Genomic DNA, 18,162 nt, shown 5'->3' on the forward strand with positions numbered 1-18,162 from the left:
CGGTTCACAGGGGAAATAAGACAGAATAACATCGGTTCACAGGGTAAATAAGACAGAATCACATCGGTTCACAGGGGTATTAAGAGAGAATCACATCGGTTCACAGGGGTAACAAGACAGAATAACATCGGTTCACAGGGGTAATAAGACAGAATCACATTGGTTCACAGGGGTAATAAGACAGAATCACATCGGTTCACAGGGGTAATAAGACAGAATCACATCGGTTCACAGGGGTAAATAAGACAGAATCACATCGGTTCACAGTGGTAAATTAGACGGAATCACATCGGTTCACAGGGGTAATAAGACGGAATCACATCGGTTCACAGGGGAAATAAGACAGAATCACATCGGTATTATATAGCATATCAACAAGTAGTGGCTCATACAAGTTTATAACTCCATTAGTACTCGATCTGTAACTCTTTATCATTTTACTACAATGATACAGAAACCAATTTGTAAAGCAATAATACATATCAGTATTGGAATAAAAAAAACATCATCTGTTCTTTGAATTTGATTGTCACATATTTCAGGTTGTACAAATGCATGTCCAGATTTAGTAGTGATTGTGAAGTTAAACAAGAGTGATAGGTAATTATGTCTTACCTGTCGCACTCTGTCAGTATAGTAAGATATGTCTTACCTGTCGCACTCTGTCAGCATAGTAAGATAAAAAGAAAAAATTGATCCCAAAATTAAAAAAAATTCTGGGATCTAGCTATACGACCGATGGAAAAGTAACAACTTCAGGCTAACCTGAGTGTTTTGGATTGTGGAACAGAACGATCATTGATTTACATGTTGTATATACAATTTGGTAGTCCAAACACCCTGGGAAAATTGTTCAGACGATTGCCTGCACACACCAGAAATAGATATACACACTATATATTAACTGACTTTTCTACCACAAGAAAAACATCAATAACACAATATAGTAAAAATATTGGCTAGATAAGCTGTTCAAGGTTTTGCTGCAACATTTATAATTAATATATATATATCAATAAACAAAATTTGTTGTCAAAATATTTGTTTTGTGAAATTTTCACTGTAAGTATGCTTATTTTGTAGGCAGTCTTTTAAAGAACAAGCAATGGATATTCAATCTGATGTTAATATTATATTTTTGAGTTTTGAGGCTGATCAGAAGAATTGAGACATACAGTTGTTAGAAATATCTCATTGTTACACAAACTATTTAAACGGTTAAATATCAGTAGGATTTTAAAATAGAAGGAGAATTTCAGACCAAACAATACAAATTTTGAAATATCACAGGACTGATTTAGTGATCATATACATAGCTGTTAGAACAGAAAATTCAGAGAAAAGAACAAAAATAAAAAGATCAAAGTTGTAGGAGTGATAAAAACATTGTGGGACATTAATGTTTGTGCCTGATGCAGCTGTAATGTAGTGGTGTGGTGCTTTTATACTGGTGGTCATACACACTAGTAAAAGCTGGGTAGAAAGGAGTTAGTGATTATGAAGGCATCGATCCATGATAAAGAAATGCTATTCGCATACAAGTATAGAATTTGGAATCTTTGCAAAGCCTTAGGTAGAATTCCCTTGTTACCCATACCTTTAATGATTGGTATTAATAATCACATGTACATGTAACATGCATTACGGCCAGCTGTTTAATTTTGATAGGGGAAAGCTGGCATCATTCTGTGAGTGAATATAAACTGCCCCGTCAACAAGTAAGGACTATCCCTGCTAGTCCTCACTGGGCACCCATCATCCATTAGGACTGGCTCTGCCAAGGCACCCATCATCCATTAGGACTAGCTCTGCCAAGGCACCCATCATCCATTAGGACTAGCTCTGCCAGGGTACCAAACATCCATTAGGACTGGCTCTGCCAGGGCACCAAGCATCCATTAGGACTGGCTCTGCCAAGGCACCCATCATCCATTAGGACTAGCTCTGCCAGGGTACCCATCATCCATTAGGACTGGCTCTGCCAGGGCACCCATCATCCATTAGGACTAGCTCTGCCAGGGTACCCATCATCCATTAGGACTAGCTCTGCCAAGGCACCCATCATCCATTAGGACTGGCTCTGCCAAGGCACCCATCATCCATTAGGACTAGCTCTGCCAAGGCACCCATCATCCATTAGGACTAGCTCTGCCAGGGTACCAAACATCCATTAGGACTGGCTCTGCCAGGGCACCAAGCATCCATTAGGACTGGCTCTGCCAGGGCACCAAGCATCCATTAGGACTGGCTCTGCCAGGGCACCCAGCATCCATTAGGACTGGCTCTGCCAGGGCACCAAACATCCATTAGGACTGGCTCTGCCAGGGCACCAAGCATCCATTAGGACTGGCTCTGCCAGGGCACCAAGCATCCATTAGGACTGGCTCTGCCAGGGTACCAAGCATCCATTAGGACTAGCTCTGCCAGGGCACAAAGCATTCAAGGTCTGGCCCTAGCTACCAAGGCACCCAGCATCCAAGGTCTGGCCCTACCAAGGCACCCAGCTTCCATAAGGACTGGCCCTGCCATGGCACCTAGGCCAGCATCCAATGTCTTGCCCTGCTAAGGCACCCAGCTTCCATTAGGACTGGCCCTGCCAGGGCACCAAGCATCCATTAGGACTAGCTCTGCCAAGGCACCAAGCATCCATTAGGACTAGCTCTGCCAGGGCACCAAGCATCCATTAGGACTGGCTCTGCCAGGGCACCAAGCATCCATTAGGACTGGCTCTGCCAGGGCGCCAAGCATCCATTAGGACTGGCTCTGCCAGGGCACCCAGCATCCAAGGTCTGTCCCTACCAAGGCACCCAGCATCCATTAGGACTAGCCCTGCCAGGGCACCCAGCATCCAGGGACTGAGGCCATCAGTGAGTGGGCCAGCGTTAGGACTGCCCCGATGACTTGTTATGTCTGCCCTCATGTCTGTATTTTGTCTAGTTTGTCCTCACGATGGTGTACTGTGAGATAGTTATATGTCCCTATTACTTATTCCTTTGGGTGATCTGCAGGAATGTGACTACACTTGAATAAGTTCAGTCTAGAATCGACTGAATGGACACTGTTTATGATAAGTGGGTACAGTTGATGGGTCCTCACATGTGCTGGGTGTAGTTGTCATACAGTAACAGACAGGATATACTTATTGACTGTAACTTAATTTCAGCTTTGTATTCACACGCAGACAGACAAACCTGTACATAATGATGTGATGTTATCTTACCATACATGTTATATTCATTCTCACAGATAATAGTATTTATTATGATAATAGTGAAATCATGTATTCATATCAATACACAAAGTTAATACAGGTAATGTAATGTATTATGTATAGTAATTAAGGTCTCTGTAAAGTGGAAGTAGAGCATGCTGCCGTGGTGATAGGTGGGTCCCTGACTGATCAGGGATGCTGACAGCCTACAGGCCTTTCACAAGGTGGCCTCAACCTTATTCCCAGCATTACTACAATTTGTACTACAAGACATTGGTCATGTTTACATTTCGTTGTAAACATTAAGAATTTTCATCATCTCCAGTATTGATTTATCGTGTTCTGCATAGCTATTGGCAAAGTCTGTGCATTATTTTGCAAAAAGGATGATCATATTGACAAGGAGATAATAAAAAATTTACACACGGCGTGTGGAGATGAACTGCCATATGGATGTATTGTTGTCAGTGTATGTGATCGGTGGAGAGCCAGGCTGTTGGTGACCGACATATGGAAGTGTCATTCCTCTGATTCTGATCATTTAAATAATGCTGTCTGATTATTAACACCGATTCAGGAGCTAAACCTAGGGACTAAGCTGTAAAGGCTCCGGAAACAAAACTTGCCACAGAGATGTTGGACAGTGTCTCTGAATTTAATTCTGGGGCTCCATGAATCAGCATATAGTAGCCAAGGATATTGGCTCTTTTACTACAGGGCTTGCATTTTTCATGGGAACTGAGACAGGGTGAATTGCTTTTCATGTGAATGAATTGAAGGTAGTTTTGGCATTGATACCTTTGTCATTGTGAGCTGTGTGGAATTCTGTGGTATGATTGGTGATATATACTACCGACATGACAACTGCACATAAAGCTTCCCTACGACAAGCTCCAGGTAAATCTGTAGTATCTACCCGTGTGTGACAGGGCCATTGACTCCTTTCTGCTTCTTGTACCATATGTTCATCCAAAATACAGATTAAGATAACATATTCATGTTGCATAGATCAACATTCATTCATGGCATGTTAGACCAAAATTTTACTTTTCTTCATTTGATGAAAATTGCTGTAAATCATCAATATATAATCAACATATTCTGTTATACCTGTGGTTGATTAGAGGTACAACAAGATCAACATATGCTAATACAGTAAACCATGTATTAATACTGTGTACCATGTATTGATACTGTGTACCATGCACTGATACTGTATACCATGTACTGATACAGTATACCATGTACTGATACAGTATACCATGTACTGATACAGTATACCATGTACTGATACAGTATACCATGTACTGATACAGTATACCATGTACTGATACAATATACCATGTACTGATGTAGTATACCATGTACTGATACAGTATACCATGTACTGATACAATATACCATGTACTGATATAGTATACCATGTACTGATACAGTAATACCATGTACTGTTACAGTATACTATGTACTGATACAGTATACCATGTACTGATACAATATACCATGTACTGATACTGTATACCATGTACTGTTACAGTATACTATGTACTGATACAGTATACCATGTACTGATACAGTGTACCATGTACTGATACAGTATACCATGTACTGATACGGTATACCATGTACTGATATGGTATACCATGTACTGATACAGTATACCATGTACTGATACAGTATACCATGTACTGATACAGTATACCATGTACTGATGTAGTATACCATGTACTGATACAGTGTACCATGTACTGATGTAGTATACCATGTACTGATACAGTATACCATGTACTGATGTAGTATACCATGTACTGATACAGTATACCATGTACTGATCCACTAAACCATGTACTGATGTAGTATACCATGTACTGATACAGTATACCATGTACTGATACACCATGTACTGATACAGTGTACCATGTACTGATACAGTGTACCATGTAATGATAAAGTATACCATGTACTGATACAGTATACACTTGTACCATTGTACTGATACAGTATACACTTGTACCATTGTACTGATACAGTATACCATGTACTGATACAGTATACCATGTACCGATACAGTATACCATGTACTGATACAGTATACCATGTACTGATACAATATACCATGTACTGATACAATATACCATGTACTGATACAGTGTACCATGTACTGATACAGTATACCATGTACTGATACAGTATACCATTGTACTGATACAGTTTACCATGTACTGATACAGTATACCATGTACCGATAAACTGTATACCATGTACTGATACTGTATACCATGTACTTATACAGTATACCATGTACTGATACAGTGTACCATGTACTGATACAGTATACCATGTACTGATACAGTATACCATGTACTGATATAGTATACCATGTACTGATATAGTATACCATGTACTTATATAGTATACCATGTACTGATACAGTATACCATGTACTGATACAGTATACCATGTACTGATACAGTATACCATGTACTGATACAGTATACCATGTACTGATACAGTATACCATGTACTGATACTGTATACCATGTACTGATATAGTATACCGTGTACTGATACAGTATACCATACTGTGTACTGATACAGTACACCGTGTACTGATACAGTATACCATGTACTGATATGGTATACCATGTACTCATATGGTATACCATGTACTCATATGGTATACCGTGTACTGATACAGTATATCATACCGTGTACTGATACAGTATACCATGTACTGATATGGTATACCATGTACTGATACAGTATACCATGTACTGATATAGTGTACCATGTACTGATACAGTATACCATGTACTGATACGGTATACCATGTACTGATATGGTATACCATGTACCGATACAGTATACTATGTACTGATATAGTATACCATGTACCGATACAGTATACTATGTACTGATACAGTATACCATGTACTGATACAGTGTACCATGTACTGATACAGTATACCATGTACTGATACGGTATACCATGTACTGATATGGTATACCATGTACTGATACAGTATACCATGTACTGATACAGTATACCATGTACTGATACAGTATACCATGTACTGATGTAGTATACCATGTACTGATACAGTGTACCATGTACTGATGTAGTATACCATGTACTGATACAGTATACCATGTACTGATGTAGTATACCATGTACTGATATAGTGTACCATGTACTGATACAGTATACCATGTACTGATACGGTATACCATGTACTGATATGGTATACCATGTACTGATATAGTGTACCATGTACTGATACAGTATACCATGTACTGATACGGTATACCATGTACTGATATGGTATACCATGTACCGATACAGTATACTATGTACTGATATAGTATACCATGTACCGATACAGTATACTATGTACTGATACAGTATACCATGTACTGATACAGTGTACCATGTACTGATACAGTATACCATGTACTGATACGGTATACCATGTACTGATATGGTATACCATGTACTGATACAGTATACCATGTACTGATACAGTATACCATGTACTGATACAGTATACCATGTACTGATGTAGTATACCATGTACTGATACAGTGTACCATGTACTGATGTAGTATACCATGTACTGATACAGTATACCATGTACTGATGTAGTATACCATGTACTGATACAGTATACCATGTACTGATCCACTAAACCATGTACTGATGTAGTATACCATGTACTGATACAGTATACCATGTACTGATACACCATGTACTGATACAGTGTACCATGTACTGATACAGTGTACCATGTAATGATAAAGTATACCATGTACTGATACAGTATACACTTGTACCATTGTACTGATACAGTATACACTTGTACCATTGTACTGATACAGTATACCATGTACTGATACAGTATACCATGTACCGATACAGTATACCATGTACTGATACAGTATACCATGTACTGATACAATATACCATGTACTGATACAATATACCATGTACTGATACAATATACCATGTACTGATACAATATACCATGTACTGATACAGTATACCATGTACTGATACAGTATACCATGTACTGATACAGTATACCATGTACTGATGTAGTATAATTTTCTGTATAATGTTCCATATTGCTGCAATAAGATATCTGACAGTATACATTCCTCACTTTTACTCATTCTAATTATTCAAATTTTAGGTATCAATTGACAATCGAACACTGAAATGATATTTAGATTTTAAAAACAATTTTTGTAACAGAGCGCATGATTAATTAAATATAAATCACTGCCTCCGCTAGGGATCGAACCCGGGACCTCTGGCTTACTAGTCTTACGCTCAACCGATCGAGCTAAAGAGAAGATCTCTCTAGCCGAGCGGTATATTGCGGCTAGTATTTACCAGGGTTACATACTCCCCCTCCAGGAAAGAACTCGTCCTCGAGTTTCCAAGGGTAACAGCGATGCTTTCGCAAGCAGCGATGAGTATCATTTCAAATGTCCTGACCAAGTGTTGTTATTTTTACCTAGATGGCCGCTATGTTGAAAACACATTTTAAACTTCTTTTATTTTGGTAGGAATATTAAGGGGAGCCAACAAAATGTTGTTATTTTTGGTCTCATAAAACACGGTTAGCCACGGCAGCCATTTCAATTGTAACATGATTGTGTAATCATGGTTTTCCTGAACAACACCTATTTCAAACTTCTTCTCACATTCCACCAGTGGGATTCAGCTCTAACTTACCTTAAATGATCCTGAAATAGTCCTGACCAAGTGTTTTTATTTTTTGAGTATGCATTTCCAAAATCCAAGATGGCCACCGTGGCAGACATGGCCAATAGTACCATTCTACTTGCTACTGAGTATGTTTAGATTGTTAAGGCTCTTGACCTCTTGCTGGATTTTATTTCAGCCTCACTTAGATATCCTTTTGTATAAAATGTATTGATTTAATGATTGAGATTTGATATGATATCCTTAAATTTCTGAAAATCTGTATGAAACATTTGTCAGAGAGTTTCACAATCATTGATTGCACTTATTTCTTGTATGACAGGATCCTACATCCATGTATAATGTGTTTCACAACTGGACAGATTGCATTAACCATTCACAACCTGATAACAATTTCTGTCAAAAAGCCAGAATAATTACATGATATATAACATGAGGATTTTCAGATTGTCTGAATGAAAAACTATGCACCATGCACAGACTGCAAGCAAATGTATTCTGTCATAAGACAGTAGCTAAGGTTTTATCAATGTCCTTTTGTCTGAAGGTCAAACTTCTGTATTTAAACAAAAACAACATATATGGAACAGACAGAGCCTGATTGTTAAGGGTTGTCATAGTGTTGATGTATTGGATTTTCTGCAAGCATTAATACAAAAAGTGATTACAGAACTGTGTTGTCATGGTAATTGTGATGTATTGTTTGCCAGCATATGGACATGTCAATATTGGTTAATATATAGAAATGTTGGTGGATTTAGTGAGCAGCAAGACAGATAAGAATACGGGCCATGTGACAGTATTATCCTCATAAATAGTGGCTAAAGTCTGGGCCATGTACCAGTCCATCCTGTTGGATATCCTCATATACAATAGAATTATAGAGTAGAAACTGTCATACCTTACATAGGTAACATTTACAGGTAGGTATATATAGGTAACATTTACAGGTAGGTATACATAGGTAACATTTACAGGTAGGTATACATAGGTAACATTTACAGGTAGGTATACATAGGTAACATTTACAGGTAGGTATACATAGGTACCATTTATAGGTAGGTATACATAGGTAACATTTACAGGTAGGTATACATAGGTAACATTTACAGGTAGGTATACATAGGTAACATTTATAGGAAGGTATACATAGGTAACATTTACAGGTAGGTATACATAGGTAACATTTACAGGTAGGTATACATAGGTAACATTTACAGGTAGGTATACATATATAGGTAACATTTAATTTACAGGTAGGTATACATAGGTAACATTTACAGGTAGGTATACATATATAGGTAACATTTAATTTACAGGTAGGTATACATAGGTAACATTTACAGGTAGGTATACATAGGTAACATTTACAGGTAGGTATACATATATAGGTAACATTTACAGGTAGGTATACATATATAGGTAACATTTACAGGTAGGTATACATAGGTAACATTTAATTTACAGGTAGGTATACATATAGGTAACATTTACAGGTAGGTATACATATATAGGTAACATTTACAGGTAGGTATACATAGGTAACATTTAATTTACAGGTAGGTATACATAGGTAACATTTACAGGTAGGTATACATAGGTAACATTTACAGGTAGGTATACATAGGTAACATTTACAGGTAGGTATACATAGGTAACATTTACAGGTAGGTATACATAGGTAACATTTACAGGTACATGTAGGTATACATAGGTAACATTTACTGGTAGGTATATATTGAAAGTGTAGTAAGGTATTCCACTTCTAATCATATGTACCTGATGTACCCTAACTGATCTGATGTAACATACATTATCATTTTTCTTTGATGACATCTTTCCTTTAGTATTAATTCTAAAGCATGAGCGAAGTGTTGAAGAGCTGAATCATATCAGTCATTTTCACCGTTGACTCATACACGTACCTGATGAACTTTGTACAAGAGAAAGCTGTAGGCATGTTAACATTAGTTTCCTAATACTCAGAATTGCTATAATAAGGATTTTATACATTAATAAAATTATCTTAATTAATGATGAAATCATCTAAATTAATCAATTATATATTTTAATGTAAAGTGAATACCTGTATTTTCTGTGCTCTTTGAGGTATGGCTTATCAGTGTTAGTGGGAGTTCATGTCACAAAGCATTTGTTTATATCAATATTAGTCCCCGAGCAGGAACTGGGGGTACTAAACCTGTGTATTGTGTTGTGTCTGTCCATCCTTCCATCCTTCTGCACATTCTCCTACACTACTTGACACTTGCACCTCATCCTTGGCTAAGTGGCTTTAATTCACCAACGTGAGGCAATGTGTCATGTGTCAACAGAAGGTAGTTTTTTGACCTCTGACCTACATCAAAGAAAAAAAATTGTTGTGGCTCTATCTCCTACACATATTGACACTAGACCTTGGGTTTACCTGGATGAGGTGGTGTGTCACGTGTCAAAATTAGGTAAATCATACCTTCATTTTGACCTTTTGCCTACATGAACCTTTGAGTAACTTGTGGTTGACCTTGGAGTAACCTGTAGTTCACTTGTAGTAACCTGTGGTTGACCTTGTAGTAACCTGTAGTTCACTTGTAGTAACCTGTGTTTGACCTTGCAGTAACCTGTGGTTGACCTTGTAGTAACCTGTGTTTGACCTTGTAGTAACCTGTGTTTGACCTTTTAGTAACATGTGGTTGACCTTGTAGTAACCTGTGGTTGACCTTGTAGTAACCTGTTGTTGATATTGGAACAACTTGTGATTCTAAAGTAACCGGTGCTTAATACTGGAATAACATAACCTTTGTTTGACCTTAAAGTAACTTGTGGTTGACCTTAGAGTAACCTAGGGTTGACCTTGTAGTAACTTATGTCGACCTTGGAGTAATGTGTGGTTAAGCATGTATTACACATAATTGCGTACTACTTCATAACAAGTAGTATGCTGGTGAAACAATCCAACCACAGACAGATTTCCTGAAGGAGAGATTTCAATGCCTTTGGGGCATGGTTACCTAGATTATAAGATGTGTACAGTTTCCTAATTCATTTCAAGAGAATCATTGTTTGTCATATATTGAATCACCTGATCTTTTACCAACCTGCAAATTATTCTAAATGTAACTTAAGTGTTGTCTAAGATTGGGTAAACAATGGAAGGAGGATATGTGGCTGTGTGTGAATCAATAGTCTTGTGTAACAACAACTGTTCTATCATGGCTCTGTCAACTTAATGTACAGTTATAATGGAAATACAAGACTGACTTCTATCATGGCTCTGTCAATCTAATGTACAGTTATAATGGAAACACAAGACTTACTTCTATCATTGCTCTGTCAATTTAATGTACAGTTATAATGGAAATGCAAGACTGCAGACTTCTATCATTGCTCTGTCAATTTAATGTACAGTTATAATGGAAACACAAGACTTACTTCTATCATTACTCTGTCAATTTAATGTACAGTTATAATGGAAACACAGGACTGACTTCTATCATTGCTCTGTCAATTTAATGTACAGTTATAATGGAAACACAGGACTGACTTCTATCATTGCTCTGTCAATTTAGTGTACAGTTATAATGGAAACACAAGACTTACTTCTATCATTGCTCTGTCAATTTAGTGTACAGTTATAATGGAAACACAAGACTTACTTCTGTGTTATTTACAGCATACCATCGAATGTCAACAGACCTTTCTGTTGTTGACACTAGCATACCATCGAATGTCAACAGACCCTTCTGTTGTTGACAGCATACCACCAAATGTCAACAGACCTTTCTGTTGTTGACACTAGCATACCATCGAATGTCAACAGACCCTTCTGTTGTTGACAGCATACCACAAAATGTCAACAGATCCTTCTGTTGTTGACAGCATACCACAAAATGTCAACAGACCCTTCTGTTGTTGACAGCATACCAAAAAATGTCAACAGACCCTTCTGTTGTTGACAGCATACCACAAAATGTCAACAGACCCTTCTGTTGTTGACAGCATACCACAAAATGTCAACAGACCTTTCTGTTGTTGACAGCATACCACAAAATGTCAACAGACCTTTCTGTTGTTGACAGCATACCACAAAATGTCAACAGACCTTTCTGTTGTTGACAGCATACCACCAAATGTCAACAGACCTTTCTGTTGTTGACAGCATACCACAAAATGTCAACAGGCCTTTCTTGTGTTGACAGCATACCATCGAATGTCAACAGACCTTTCTGTTGTTGACAGCATACCACCAAATGTCAACAGACCTTTCTGTTGTTGACAGCATACCAAAAAATGTCAACAGACCTTTCTGTTGTTGACAGCATACCACCAAATGTCAACAGACCCTTCTGTTGTTGACAGCATACCACAAAATGTCAACAGACCCTTCTGTTGTAGAAAATTACCATGAAATGATTTGTTTATTACAGAGTACCACCAAATGCAGGATGGGATGGGATCTGAGACTACAGAAGAGGTGGAACCCTCCAAGCAGCGAGTCATTTACATTAATGCACCCCAGCCTGTCAAGTACTGCTACAACAAGATCAGGTATGTCCTGTCTGTTCACCAGTATCCATACGTATTATCACATTATAAGCTTTACTGACTTAATGGGATTCCTAGGATCCACTGCCTATATGCAGGGTAATAGATAAGAATAATTACCTAACTGATGTTGGACTTTATTAGGTCCCCTACAATTAACATCCTAAGTCCCTAATAATTCCCTAGTCCTATTCTGATCTGTCCATCTCCAATCATAATTCATTTTGCGGCCCCTCCTCAGTCCTTGTTCTTCCTTCCACTAAACTTTAGAAAGGCCTTTTGTGACCCTTTTCAAACCATGATGACAATTTTGAGACATTGTATGATATTTATTGCAGCACCGCCAAGTATAGTGTATTGACCTTCGCACCAAAGTTCCTGTTCGAGCAGTTTAGAAAGTATGCCAACATCTTCTTTCTGTTCATCTCACTACTTCAGGTAAGTCTTCCCTCCATCATTCTATCTACCTGTAGACACTAAACCGAGAACAGGTAAGTCTTCCCTCCATTGTTCTATCTACCTGTAGACACTAAACGGACAACAGGTAAGTCTTCCCTCCATCGCTCTATCTACCTGTAGACACTAAACGGACAACAGGTAAGTCTTCCCTACATCATTCTATCTACCTGTAGACACTAAACGGACAACAGGTAAGTCTTCCCTACATCATTCTATCTATCTGTAGACACTAAACGGACAACAGGTAAGTCTTCCCTCCATTGTTCTATCTACCTGTAGACACTAAACGGACAACAGGTAAGTCTTCCCTCCATCGCTCTATCTACCTGTAGACACTAAACGGACAACAGGTAAGTCTTCCCTCCATTGTTCTATCTACCTGTAGACACTAAACGGACAACAGGTAAGTCTTCCCTCCGTCATTCTATCTACCTGTAGACACTAAACGGATAATAGGTAACTTTCTTTCTAGCTATAATCACATGTTCGCACTAAATGGACAGTTGGTGAAATAATATTGTAAAAGAATATATATTCAGAATTAACGATTTTTAACGGAAAATAATTATAAAAGAGAACCAGTGATATTGATTTTTATATTCAATTGAGTTGTGAAACATTGATAATATAAACATGTAATATGATTCCGGACCCTCAACTGTAAAATGTCAGAGGAATACATTGTGTTATGAGTAGATGAGATGCTGTAGACAGTACAGTATAGCTAATTGTCCTTCACTTACAAGTTCTCAGTGAGATTGAATTCCCAGGGCATCATCACTTGGCCAATCATTCTGTGGCCTATAAACGTTTGTATCTCTGCTAGATTTGGAGAACTGTTCATCTAGGGATGTCTTCGTGTGCTAGCTGACATTGAATGAACAGATAGATACTATGTAATGTTTGACATTTCCAGCACATAACAAAATAATCAATGACTAGGAATTGAACCCAACGTTCCCTCCACAACTGTTATCATGCGAGAATATATTATTGTTTCCATTTTATACTAAGAATTCAACTAAAATGTCCATTTTTTGGAAGGATGATTTGGAATCATTTTCTGTCAGAGAATTTCTGGTAAAGGTTTAATATTGGTACACTCTATAGTCTAATTAGTGTTATCAGATCATTCAGGTATTATAGTCTAATTAGTGCTATCAGATCAATCAGGTATTACACAATGGCTACAGAGCCTGGGGCAGATATCCGACACAGTGTTTTCATCTACTACAACATTGCATGATGGACATTGTGATCGTAATTGGTCATGACCCATTTCTCTGGTAAAGGTACATTGTGGTATTAATAATGGCACCATGTACTATAACAGACATTTGAAGAACAAAGATAACATTTGAAATATCAGTATTATGTTTTCAATTTGAATGAGAGAAAATGTTTGATTTAATATTTCGAGTTCCAAATTATTTAGTATATGTATTTAAAAATTAATTCCATTTAATATGACCTTGAATCATAGCTTTCCTTTTTGGAATTTCTAGCCTTGATAGCGCCCTACTGGTGAAACTGGGGTACAAATGTACTATAGGCTTAGTCCTTTACTGGTGAAACTGGGGGACTACAGGTTTAGTGACCTACTGATGAACCTGGGAGGACTGGTTTAGTCCCCTACTGGTGAAACTAGGAGACTAAAGGTTTAGTCCCCTATGGATGAAACTGGGGGACTAAGTTTAGTCTGCTACAAGTGAAACAGGGGCGTTACAGGTTAAGGCTCATACTGGTGAAACTGGGGGAATATAGGTTTCTTCTCTCTCTGTCTGGTACAAAATTATGTACGTAATGCCAAAGATTGTCAGCACTTTAGTGTCTTCATTCCTTGAGGGATTTTGATGAAACTTCATACAATGATAAAGGACAATAATATCTTGAAAAAGTTTGAGCTTAAGGTTTTTTGGGTCAAGGTCATGCAAGGAACCTGTTACTATTCTTAATGCCTTAGCAATACCCAGTATGCCTGTTCTCCTTGCACAATTTCAAGGGTCTCTTTTTAAATATACCTTTTGTTTTGTCCTTTTTTATCATTCTTAAGTTACATTTTCATTGACAATTTTGTGTTCTCTCCTTTATATTACATAAAACTGTCAATCTCAATGTAGACATTTTATCCCAGTACAGTTATGTAATAAATCAGTCACTGGAGATGTAGCTATGAAGTCTATAACACATATATATCGCAGTGTGTACTTCTTATCAAGACATATAACAGAGCCTTGAGATTTCAGAAATAATTATGGGCATTGATTTTCAAGAAAATACCTCAACATTAATGCATAACATGATTTCTTGTTTTTGCAGCAAATTCCACGTGTATCCCCAACTGGACGGTATACAACAGCAGTGCCCCTTCTGTTTATCCTAGCAGTGTCTGCTATCAAGGAAATCATTGAGGACTTTGTAAGTAAAGGAATCCCTGTTCAATTGAATAGAGTTATCTCCCTTCTGTCTTTATAAATCATGATAGATCAATCAGTAACATTTTAGGATCTAGCTGTGTGATATGGTATCTAGCTGTGTGATACAGTATCTAGCTGTGTGATACAGTATCTAGCTGTGTGATACAGTATCTAGCTGTGTGATACAGTATCTACCTGTGTGATATGGTATCTAGCTGTGTGATACGGTATCTAGCTGTGTGATACTGTATCTAGCTGTGTGATACAGTATCTAGCTGTGTGATACGGTATCTAGCTGTGTGATACAGTATCTAGCTGTGTGATACGGTATCTAGCTGTGTGATACTGTAACTAGCTGTGTGATACAGTATCTAGCTGTGTGATACAATATCTAGCTGTGTGATACAGTATCTACCTGTGTGATACGGTATCTAGCTGTGTGATACAGTATCTAGTTGTGTGATACAGTATCTAGCTGTGTGATACAGTATCTAGCTGTGTGATACAGTGTCTAGCTGTGTGATACAGTTTCTAGCTGTGTGATACGGTGTCTAGCTGTGTGATACGGTATCTAGCTGTGTGATATGGTATCTAGCTGTGTGATACAGTATCTAGCTGTGTGATACAGTATCTAGCTGTGTGATACAGTATCTAGCTGTGTGATACGGTATCTAGCTGTGTGATACGGTATCTAGCTGTCTGATACGGTATCTAGCTGTGTGATATGGTATCTACCTGTGAGATACGGTATCTAGCTGTGTGATATGGTATCTACCTGTGTAATACAGTATCTAGCTGTGTGATACAGTATCTAGCTGTGTGATACAGTATCTAGTTGTGTGATACGGTATCTAGCTGTGTGATACGGTATCTAGCTGTGTGATACTGTATCTAGCTGTGTGATACGGTATCTAGCTGTGTGATACGGTATCTAGATGTGTGATACAGTATCTAGATGTGTGATACAGTATCTAGCTGTGTGGTACGGTATCTAGCTGTGTGATACGGTATCTAGCTGTGTGATACGGTATCTAGCTGTGTGATACAGTATCTAGCTGTGTGATACGGTATCTAGCTGTGTGATACTGTAACTAGCTGTGTGATACAGTATCTACCTGTGTGATACGGTATCTAGCTGTGTGATACAGTATCTAGCTGTATCTACCTGTGTGATACAGTATCTAGCTGTGTGATACTGTATCTGCTGTGTGATACAGTATCTAGCTGTGTGATACAGTATCTAGCTGTGTGATACGGTATCTAGCTGTGTGATACGGTATCTAGCTGTGTGATACGGTATCTAGCTGTGTGATACAGTATCTAGCTGTGTGATACAGTATCTAGCTGTGTGATACTGTATCTAGCTGTGTGATACAGTATCTACCTGTGTGATACAGTATCTAGCTGTGTGATACTGTATCTAGCTGTGTGATACGGTATCTAGTTGTGTGATACGGTATCTAGCTGTGTGATACGGTATCTACCTGTGTTATACGGTATCTACCTGTGTGATACGGTATCTGCTGTGTGATACAGTATCTAGATGTGTGATACAGTATCTAGCTATCATGTTAATTGAACTTAAGTTTCTGAATACAAATGCCTTTATGCAAATTTATCTAAAATACATAATGACATTTGCTGCAATTTATTTTTTTTCCCACATTCTTTTCTGACCTTTGAAATCAGCAGAATCATCAGTGAATTGATTTCTGTTCAGAACAGCTTTGAACTGTGACATTTTACCAAGATTTTTCTTATTATCAATTGATGTGTTGGCCTCTAGACTGTGATGTTAGGAGAATTTGAATCCCTGCAAAGTAGTTTTCAATAGAAAACAAAATATTTTAAGCCCCAAAAAATAACACAATTAGTACATCTACATGATTCTGTGTCATGGTAAATATAGAATTGGTAGGTGAGAATTTTTATTGCACATTTGTTGATTGAACCCAATTTTTTTTATTACAACAGTTGTCGAAAAAGGATAAAAATCAGGAATGTCTGAAGATTTACTGAACAGGGGCTAAGTAATGTTCAGGAAGTTTAAAAGATACCCTATGATTATGAGTTACACAAAACAGATGTCTTCAATAAAATGTTAAGTTACAAATAAAACAATAATATTACCAAGTGAAATCTAGTTGTTTAAATATGTCTGTTGTATGTCAGACGAAAGCTAGGGAGATAGATTACCATTTTGTTTGGTATAAATAATAAATAAATACACACACAGAGGAATGTAGAGATTCTTTGATATCTATCTGACTGTTAACTCTGAACACGGCCTCAGTGAGAGTATGAATTATTGATAAACTCTATACTACGAGTTACACAATGAGTTACCACGAGTGACTGGCTGATTGGATGTACAATTCACAACACATAGCCTTACTCTTTACTAACATAGCCTCAGCATATCTATTTCTCATACCTCTCACTATATCTCATAACTCTCACTATTATTTGTACCTTTCAATATTAATCTCGCACCTCTCCTTATTTCTCACACCTCATCCCATTTCTCATACCTCTCACTATATCTCATATCTCTCACTATATCTCGTACCTCTCATTATATCTCGTACCTCTCACTACATCTCATACCTTTCACTATATCTCATATCTCTCACTTCATCTCATATCTCTAACTACATCTCATATCTCTCACTACATCTCATATCTCTTACTATATCTCATACCTCTCACTACATCTCATACCTCTCACTACATCTCATACCTCTCACCATATCTCATATCTCTCATATCTCATACCTCTCACTATATCTCATACTCCACTTTTT

The 18,162-nt window shown here is 37.7% G+C and overlaps 1 protein-coding gene across 1 annotated transcript; it reads left to right on the forward strand.

The window, feature by feature from the left end:
- Positions 1 to 3,412: 3,412 nt before the first annotated feature.
- Positions 3,413 to 15,359, forward strand: LOC117321228 (phospholipid-transporting ATPase IA-like; the record flags this gene model as incomplete). The annotated part of the gene is made up of 4 exons (XM_033875694.1): positions 3,413 to 4,108; positions 12,365 to 12,485; positions 12,821 to 12,920; positions 15,261 to 15,359. Coding segments are annotated over exons 1-4 (360 nt in total), but the record flags the coding sequence as incomplete, so codon positions are not given.
- Positions 15,360 to 18,162: the final 2,803 nt, after the last annotated feature.

The sequence above is a fragment of the Pecten maximus genome, unplaced genomic scaffold (genome assembly GCF_902652985.1).
Source record: "Pecten maximus unplaced genomic scaffold, xPecMax1.1, whole genome shotgun sequence".
NCBI lineage: Eukaryota > Metazoa > Mollusca > Bivalvia > Pectinida > Pectinidae > Pecten > Pecten maximus.